This window comes from Ailuropoda melanoleuca, chromosome 1 (assembly GCF_002007445.2).
Source record: "Ailuropoda melanoleuca isolate Jingjing chromosome 1, ASM200744v2, whole genome shotgun sequence".
NCBI lineage: Eukaryota > Metazoa > Chordata > Mammalia > Carnivora > Ursidae > Ailuropoda > Ailuropoda melanoleuca.
The window spans coordinates 10,458,327-10,468,689 of NC_048218.1; the positions used below are offsets into that span (position 1 = coordinate 10,458,327).

The 10,363-nt window shown below is 41.6% G+C and overlaps 1 protein-coding gene across 1 annotated transcript in view; it reads right to left on the reverse strand.

Moving 5' to 3' along the window:
* Window positions 1-9,857, reverse strand: part of MRPS6 (mitochondrial ribosomal protein S6) — a 62,711-nt gene extending 52,854 nt beyond the window's left edge. Inside the window, exon 1 of the mRNA XM_034655952.1 lies at window positions 9,738-9,857. Coding sequence (XP_034511843.1) covers window positions 9,738-9,842 — 105 coding nt within the window. The 5' untranslated portion in view covers window positions 9,843-9,857. The remainder of the gene's footprint in view (window positions 1-9,737) is intronic.
* Between the last annotated feature and the right edge of the window lie 506 nt (window positions 9,858-10,363).

The following is a 10,363-nucleotide window of genomic DNA, read 5'->3' on the forward strand; positions in this document are numbered from 1 at the left end:
GATCATGGGTCATATAAGCGAATGTAAACTACAAAAAATTTCATTTTCTAGACAGTCTGTTCAGAACAGTATTTCGAACCCCTAAGAGGTTAGTATAATGGGTATAAACCAAAGTGCACTAATGCATGCTTAAAATAAGCACTCACCCAAACATAAAAAAAAAAAAAGTAGACTATGAATACCAATTTCTGACAGTTTATACTGTCATACTTCAGTCTTTGTGCTAGTCTCTGAAGACTGTACATACACTTTAGCCTATATGGACATACATAATCCAACAGTCCAAAACTAGAAACCAGTATTACTTTTAAGAATGGAACACGTTTGCCATTTACTAATTAACTATCAGTCCTACTGTAAACCAGTAACTAATTAACAAAGTGGATTTTATCAACACGTGAGCAGCAATTTCTGAAACCTAAATGCTAAAGAGGTCCAAAAGCAATCATGGACATCTTTAAAAAAATGTCTAAAGCCAACCACCTCAATCAGAAATTATAAGGTGGTAACATATCTGACCAACAGATATATTTCATTTGGTCCATGATGCTCAAATATTTGAGTTAGCTGCCAACATCTTAAAAATTGGATTTCCTGAAAAATCTGGATTTCTGGCTACAAACAGTAGGAGAGAGAAGGACGAGCTGGTAAACCAGGCCCACACTCCCAGGCAATAGGCTGCGTTAGTAAGCACCAGCACTACCAGCACACACACTCTCCACCCAGCAGCTCTTCCATCTCGCCACTGGCCCACCCACCCCTTCACAGTCATGAATTAAAATGCTCAAAACTATGACAAAGTATAATCTAAACCGAGGACAACCCTTTATACTTACCCAGTTTTAAAACAAAATAGTTAAAAGAATTCAACACACGTCCTGGCTATTTCTCAGGCAACTTTGTTAAACAGCTTTTATTAACTCATGAATACATTTACAATTCACATTGCCATCTCCCAAACAGAATGAAAAGGACTTCAGTTACCAGCATTACTATTCCTCTTGGTCACATTATACGCTCACACACACACATTTCTCAAGTCTGCTCCAAGAGGTGCCCAATACCTTATACCATCCCCAAGCCCATTATGTAACTTCAGGTAAAATAAAATAATCAGGTACCAAGTCAAAGATTAAGCCTGAAATGAAGTTGGATTTAGAAGACTGACAATTAAGTAAACATAGAAAAAAAAAAATGTATATTCTCTTGTAGAAGGTCTTATCTTGGACCCGTTAGATCACAAGTATTTCTGGCTTACAAAACAATTACTAAAAAAAAATTAAGCGTATTAATGAAATATATACACTCCAGCAACATGTGCTATAAAATAATACTGTTTTAATTCCTTTATAAAAATAAAATCTGTTACCAATAGGAATGAAACAAATTCTTAGAATCACCAATAAAAATAAATATGTAGTAAATATGTAGTTCTATAATACACCACTGCATCAAAAATGAAAAGTAGAATACTAACTGAAAATACCATGTAGTGGCAGAAATCAGGCTACCATCTATCTGCTACAACTGTTTTTCCTACTGAAAAGAGGTCATCCTTACCGCTTTAGCAATTTGCCCATTAGCAACCAAACATTTACTAAATAAATTAATATACTAAGTTTCCCCCTACACTTGCCTCAAATCACCTTAATAATTAAAAGCCTATCTAAAGTAATTCTTCTCTTTAGATTTTCCCTATTTTTCACTTTTCCCAACTTCTCACCTAAAACACACATTAAGTCTTACTAGTACTACAGTACTAGTTATAATAAAGTTGGGTGGGAGAGATAAACACAAAGACCAGATGCAAATAGTTCAGTTCTTGATGAGGAGTCCCAGTGCACAGCACCTGGCAAAGGCCAGCAGTTGTTACTAAATGACAGACATCAGTCTAACAAAGAGGACGTTCTAAGCTGGTGGAGTCCACGGGAAGCCTCATACACACTCTACATCTCACATGCAGAAGCTTGCCCTTGCTATTATGCAGTAGGACTCATGTTCACAACTTCAAATACTTATTGAGCAACTACTATACTCCAGGTCTGACGAACCCTCAGATTCTGATAAAAACAACTTACGTATAAAAAAAGTTTACCTTTTGGAGTCTCTTCATCATTAAGGTGGTAATAATGGAAAACTAGGCAATAAAAGTTCAATAACTTGCCTGATATCACAAAGCTATTTTAGTGACATACTGAACACCTATTACGTCCAAGATCATGTTACCACTTTATCTTCAGACTCTCCAACTTAGGGATCACTCCCATTTTACAGCGAGGAAATGAAGATCCAAAAAGGTTAAGATCCCTAGGAGGCAGGTGCCAGGAACCAAAACCAGGTCGATCTGTCTCTAGCTCTCTCTAGTTTCCCAGTGCCAGTTCTTTTGTTTATCCCGACATAACACAACCAGTATCTTCACTGAGGATCTTACGTTCTTCTATTCATTTAGAAAACAAAAATCAGAGCACTTACTGAAGCAGAAGCTTTCATAACCAAAACAATCATATCCGAAAATAATAGGTAAAAAAATGGATTAAAGCTAAAGGAGGAAGTCAAAATATCATACATACGTACCTTAAACCTTTTATTTAAGTTTAACACATAAATGTACATTCATTTGCCAATCTTAATATGGGGTGAAAGCACTTGGAGAATAGGATCGATGATGAGGAGCTTCTTGCTGATTGAAGTTCCTTCTGCTTGATCTAAACCATACCTATAAATGCATCATCTACAATTTTCCATTTTTAGTTTCATTAAAGTGGAAAGCTTTAAGAAATCCTTGGAAAGCAATCTACATACAGAATCCTTTGGGACTAATGCTCTTCCTCCACCCAAACTTTTAGATACTGCAGCCATGTCTAATTCTACAGCCATTACTTCAGTAACTCACCTTTATCAAGTCTTTCCAAAGATCCAACTTGGTTTTCAGGGAAAAAAAGTTTTGCACTCATTTCATCAGTTTACAGGATATTTAAATTATTTTTATTATAAAAACAAGATTACCTGCCATGAAATAGTCTTGGAAACCAGCACAACTTCTGGAAAGCATACACCTTGCCCAGTGCAAGCCAAGGGAACGGACTTAAAAACAACTTACTAACACAAGAGGTCAGCATGAGATCACCCATAACGTTTCAGGGACAAGAGTAGGAATCCTTGCAAGGTAGCTAAGTGAACATGGATGGACATGTGCAGTGCAGAGCAGAGGACAGAAATGAAACAGGCTTAACCCTCAAGAACTTGTAATCTAGCAAAGGAGATGAACATTCACCAGTTAACTACAGTACAAAAGTGATCCATGTGGTAAGACACAGGAAAACACCATGCAAATCCAAAGGAAAAGTTATAGGTTATAGTCTGTACTCCTAACAGTATAGGTCCTCAATAATTTTTGTAATTATCTAAAAGAGATAAAATGGACTTGAGGCAAGTATTCATGTAGACCATGGGTAATATGGAAAGGAAGGGCATTCCAAGAAAAGCAGTATGACACAGGCACCAAAGAAAATGAAAGGCAATGGTATTTATGGGGATCTGCAACAGGTTGTTTACTTGGTATATGGAAAGGAGAATGAAAGAAATTGAGATGAAGTTAAAAAAAAAATTGGGGTCCCATCAGAGGTGGCCTTAGATGCTAGACTTCACTGTGAATGTCTCTGAGAAAACAAAAGGTGTGCTGGAATCTGGCAACTGTTGACACCATCAACTATTACAGAAAGGTAATAAAGTAATCAGAAAGCTACCTCTATACAATGCTTTGTATTATTTCCTTACTAAAAATGAATATCAAATGAAATCTCAATTTAATTGTCTTAATGTATCTCAAGAACAGCTATTTTTGCACTCCAAGAAGCATATTTACTACAGGCATTAACTATCCTTCTCCCCTAGGCAGTGCATTAGAGAGACCAGCTAAGAAACTGCAAGAATCAAGGTAGAAATATTAGTGGTTCAGCTAGAACAGAGAAGACTACATGGGATTGGGATTACAGGAATATAAGGAGTTGAATTTGTTCAGCCACAGGTGACAGAAGACAGAGAAATCATAAACAGACTAAGTTAGACAAGTTTTAGGGTAGGCAACTCAAGCTGGAACAATACTGAGTTTGCAGTGCCAAGGGAACATCCAGGAGGCTATAACCAACACACAGGAGAGTACAAAATGCCAAAGTTCTTAGCTTGTTACCAAAAAAAAACACATCCATATGAAGGTGAAAGGTATAGTAATACAAGGAATCAAAGCAGGAATGTCAGAAAACAGCACCATAAGCAGCCTGGAGAAATACGGAACCTATGAAATTATGCGTCTGTATATTCTAAAACAAGGGTCAACAAATTTCTTCTGTAAAGAACGAGAGAACAAATACAAACAAACGAACAGCGTTATGTTCCTATACACCTACATTTATGGACTCTGAAACTTGAATCTCATAGAATTTTCACATCATAAATTATCCTTTTGATTTTTTTCTCCAACTACTTAAAAATGTAAAATCCTTTCTTAGCTCACAAGCCATAAAATACAGGTGGCACGTTTAAACTGGCCTGTAAACCACCATTTGCTAACTCCTGCTGTAACATAGAACCACGAAGATAAGAGAACTGGATTAACTGTCCTTTCCAAACTTCTGAGAGCAGTTTTTCCTTTAAATATATTAATAACTTACCAGATGTTCATTAAATTTGAATGATTTAGTTAAATTTGACTAATTCCTTAAATTTGATTCCACCAAAAGATAACTACATGTGTTGACAATAATCCCTGTTAAGAATACTGCCTTCCACTAAAAAGAGGTATTATCTTGAACAGAAAAATCACACTTGTACTACAAACACAGCAAAGGCACTGGATGAAAATTATTACCTTAGAGTTTGTCCCTCAATGCTTTCACGCTCTTAGTTTTCTTTAAAGTGATTTTATAATCTAAAGGTGAGAAGATTCAATAGCAGTCTGCATATAAATTCCTAGATTTAAAAAACCTATAACATCAGTAATGAATGTATGAGTCATGAATAACAATTAAGGGAAAAAAATCAGTGCAGAATGTCAACTTCTGACAAGCAGTCTTAATGAATACAAACCATGTCTGGTGAGGAAGGACTCCTTACCCCCAAGCCACTCCTTGCACCTTAGCTGTAGCTCAGGGGCAGGAACAGGACTCCTTCTTCAATCACTTGCTGCGGCATTGAGCTGTAACCCAAGAAAACTGTAATACCAAATGAGAGTGTAACATTGCCCACAAGGCTCAAGTCTTTCATTACTGGATAACTATTTTAAGTTGTCTGGTTTCAAGCAGACAAAACACAAAGGGTGATTATTAAAGATACAAGCTAAGCTGTTCAAGGAGGGCCCATGAGAAGAAAAAGACTAATGTAGCCATCTGACAGCTAGAACAAAGAGGTTTCCTTTTGGACTTTGGTCTGCTACCATCTGAGAGCAGAAATGTCCCTATTTCCTCGTTATCAAATGTTGCCAACAAGTGGAGCTAGAATGACCTAGGTCTGGCTAGTCCCATACTTGAGTTCATCTATGTCTCCAGAAGTTATCTAAACTGTAAACATTTTGTAGGTATTACTTTCAGAAGATCCTACCCTGGATACAACTCTAGAACAAATACAAAACTTCTGCTAGTTTTTCTAAGCAAAAAGGCTTGAGTAAAGAAAAACAGACTCTTCACCGCAGTCAGAAAACCTACTGCTTTCTATGTTTCAAGAACTATAGTATCACTACACTTCTATTTCTAAACTTATGAAACCCAGGTTATAAATTAAACTCAGATTACAACATAAAACGCTTTACCTACGAAGAACTATTTCGATGAGTGATTTTAAAATTTAAAACATAATCTGCTTTTCAATGAAATTTCAAATAAAGACTATTAAACATAAAGTAACTGGTGAACTCTGTTTTAATGAAAAAGAACTCAAGATTTCCAAAGTATCTATCTCCTTTTATTCCTATTAGGAAAATATATACAAGAAGTTCTATAAATGCTTTTATCAAACACACATGCATTCATTTAGCAATTAAACTAGTTATTACTTAAACCATTAATCTTCAATTCCTCATGTAAAAATTCCTGAGTAGCAACTGAGAAAACTTCAGGAAAAAATATTTGCCCAGGGCTTTCACAACTCTAAAAATGCCAACTCTGGGCAAACATACTAAGACATGATAATTAAAATGTTCCTAAACTTTAAAAGTTCCTAAACTAAGTAACCACAGAATACAAATGTTCTGCATAGATCTCTCTTTCACCTCAAAATTCCTCTTTCTGAACCCATCCTAAGAATAAAAATTTTATACAGTTTATACAGCTTTTCCTAGGCTTTTCTACACAGTATGTGGCTTTATCATTCATGTATTGGCAGTTCTGTCTTCTGCCTAACTGAAATTAAATGCCAATCTTTAAAATCTAATTTCAAGGTGAAATGAAAGGACATCAGCCACTTCCTCAGACTCGCCAGAGAAGGGTCCTCAGAAATCAGCGTCAGACCTTATCCACCAATGCATGACCCCTCTTCTCCCTACTTGAATGTTCCCACTGCAACAGGACAAGGTAGAGGTGAACAGAGAACTCTCCATCTCACAGACAGCTCAGTTTCTTTTTCAGCTGTTAGAAAACTCCGATGTTATCTGATACAGGTGTAACACGACTCAAATCCTTTTATTCTGGAGACCCTTCTATAAATATGGTCCAAGACTGCTCTAAACAACCGCCTTTTCAAATGGCTTTAGTCATCACCTCTGACGGCCTGGTTTCACAACATCCATTACTTGACCATGCCCAATTTCAGAATCTAGCCACTTTCACCTACTTTTCATACTAAATTAAAAGTTGGGAAGAAACAAAAATGAGACAACTTTTTGAAATACACACACTAAAACAAAATTCCAGCTAAATGGCACCTGCAAATAAATTTCTTCTTGGGAGGATTGGTAACTACATTCAGAAATGCATAAACTTGGAAGTGCGACAAAAGCAGACTCATTTCACTCCCAGTTGCAAACTGAGAAAAACATAGCACTGGAAATTCTAAGTGACTAAACAACACAAAATTGTACAGTTCAAGAACTCATTCTGTATACTACACCCTGAAACCTTTCAACGGGAAGCCCCACAGGTGACTGTGCTACAACGCAAGGGGTCTCCCATATAAGACATGCTGAGAGCCTCAATACAGTTACTGCATTTTCAATTTAAAAATTCGTGTATGTTCGTTTTTAAGGAGCCCAGCTAGGGGTCAAAGGAAATAAAACAGGGGAGGGGGGAGTAACACACTCCAAAGAGACCAGAAATGTTCTTCAGGCTTCTAGAGCAACTACAAAAAAAGAAACAGAAAGGAAGACACCTCTGGGAATCCAAACAAAAATGCTGGAAAAACGACATCAGTCTCAACTTCCATGTCTGCTCTAAGAGTTATCAACATAAGCCTATTTTCCTCAATTTCAAGTAACATCAATGATTGGTTGGGGGTTAAGGGGGGGTTAAACCATTCCATTAAAGGGGGTGTACACTTCAGGATCTAAAAATATGAAAAACATGCCACTCAGAACTGGGACGTCACTAGAGGCCTCCTGCAGACGAAACAAACTGCCACAGACTCACAAGTGGCATTTTGCATCACATAAACCCAATGTGAACTTTTTCATTCATTTACCCAAGTATTGATCCTATTTTAGAATCCAAATTTCCTAAGGTGAAAGCAAAACTGTTCAAAACCAGGAAGTCTGTTTGCTATACAGTTACAACCTACTCCAAAACTAGTTTTATGAACAGAAAAAAAAAAGAGAGAGAGAGACAAAGTTTTTATTGCTGTTTAATCTGACTTTATTCAGGTCAAGAACTCTTCAATACAACTTCACCAATGTTACAATGTCCTATCTGTATTCATGGAGGAAGGACTCCCCCTTCAAGGAGGAATTCACCTTGATTATCTGCTAACCGGCCACACCCCCCACCTCAGGGATTTCAAGGAAAGTATTGAATTATCATTTTCACCAAACTGTGCTATGTGTCTTACCTGAACTAAAGTAAAAAATGTTTGTGCCACATACAGGAGCATACAAAAAAGCAGGATACAAAGAAATACAAGTAACATGGTAAAGCAAATACATTTAAACTAATCTGCTTGGAGCCATGTTAACTAACCGATGTACTTGGCGGCTATGCTAAAAACAAAGTGTGGAGTTTCATTTCAAAGGTTTATGGAATAAACAAATATGCCTATACTCTGACTAATGCTACCCGTTTGGTCCCTAAAACAAGGTACAATAAATTTCAATAACCACATTTCCAAGGCTTTATGGTATCACCTAAAAAGCACAGGTTAAAGGGAGGGCTTAACCAATTTCTACATAATTAAAAATGTTTCCTTTTTAATAATGTGCTACTGGTTTTTACTTGTTCCTATTCTCCTTAAGCAGTAATATCTTAGCGTGGAGGGAGAAGAGCCAGAAAGAGGGAATACTCCAGAGGCTAAACAATACAACCTTATCTTCTCCCAAATTCTGGGAGAACAAGCTTAGGGACACAATGGCACGCCTGACCAGCTCTCTAGACCTGATCAAGAGGCACTGGTGTCCTCTCTCCCACTTTGTAGTGTGCGCTGACGCTCCGTGACCGCCAATTTTTCTATAGAGGTTGGACCGTGATCCCAAGCTTAAATTTAAGTTCAAACTTCACTGCATTGCTACTCCTCCAAATTGACCCAAAGCGTGATTCTAACGCTACAGAAAGTTCTGCTTGCAAAGTTCAGACATAATCGAGTTGTTATTTTTTTATCATACCTGGGCGGGGGTTGGGGGTCACACACCACGCTCTACGTTACCGAATTCACGGGAAGAATGGGGATTTCGGAGAAGACTTGTGGAGTACCTGACCCAGAACAGAGGACGAAGAGCTGCCTCCGGGCCGCGGGGCCCTGTCCTCGGCCACACCATCACTTGCAACGAACGGGCGGCAGGTTCGCTTAGCATCCCTCCAAACCTGAAATCCCCTACCTCAAGATCAATCAAAAGCAGGGGGAGAAAAGTTTCTTCCGGAAGGCGCAAAAAAGGCCACAACTTGGATGAATGAAACTGGGCTAAGGGCACCCGGAGCAGGATTTTCGCTGAAGTCAGAAAAAGAGAAGTCAAAGATTTTTTAACGTGAGATCGGTTATAAGCGCCCGGTAGTCCAGAAAACTGCACGAACACGCTGTGGAGAACATTTTATTGAGCGCGGACGGCTCCGGGGCGGCCGGCGGGCGCTAGTGTGGAGGCAGAGCGGGCGGCGACGGCGGCGGGGCCGGCGACGAGGCAGCTTCGCGACGGCGGGAGCGGGGCCGGGCGCTCGCGCGTGTCCTCCCGCGGACCTTCCAGGGACTCCCGCGGNGACGCAGGAGGGGCGGGAACCGCGGGGGCCTGACGGACTGCTGGGCCGGAAAGCTCCTGGGCGGCGAAAGCACGCTCCAGCCGAGCGAGCCCGGGCTTTAAGGCTCTGGCAGCTGCGCAGACAGCCCGCCACGCCCCCCTCAGCGCGCCCCGCCTCCCGCGCGCCCCGCCCTGCTTCCTCCTTAAGGCGGCCGCGCCGCGCCCCCTCGACAGTCCGTTTCCCCCAGGCGCGCCACCCCCGCCGGGACCCCTGGCCCCGCTGTCGCCGCGCGGGGGCGGCGCCGCGGGCTCGGTCAGGAGGGGCCAGCGCGGGCCGCACTCCGCCTCCGACCCTGCCGCCGCCGTTCCAGCTACCTACGGTTCTCGAACCAGCTGGAACTTTCCATGCCTCCGTCTCATTCCGGGCGGCGGGCGAGCGTGCGCCCTCGTGTGCGCGTGCGCTAAACAGTGCGGTCTTGTCCATGCGCGCGCCCCTCGCCCGCGACTTGTGGGCGCGAGGGACCTTCTAAGGCGGCCACGCTCTTCCGGATGGGGTCGCGGCCGGACCTGGGCTTTCCCCGCCCCTGGTTGCGCAGGGGGGTTCCAGAACGTTCCGGCTAAGGAGTGCGCGTCCGCGAGCAGGGGATGCCCGGGGCAACCTGCTCCTCGCGCCCCCTTCCCACGGCCGTCCTCGCGCGGCTACAGGCGTGGATTCCCGGGGCCCCTTCGGCGGGGTGGGCGCAAGGCGCAGGCTGTGGGCCGCTGCGCGCGTGGTCGGGTGTGGCCTCATCCCTCGCCGGCTGCCTGACCTTGGCAGGCTCCTGCAGAAAGGGGATGTGAAGGGCACCTACTTCCCAGGGCCGCGTTGCCTTTGAGTGAGCTGATGCACGTAAACCGTTAAGAACAGTGCCTGCACAGACATAGGCGCGACACAGTCATCTGTTGTTGGTTGAGCCCGGCCTGCCCCACGTGTAGTTGCCAAGGGCAGGCTAATACTTTGGCTTT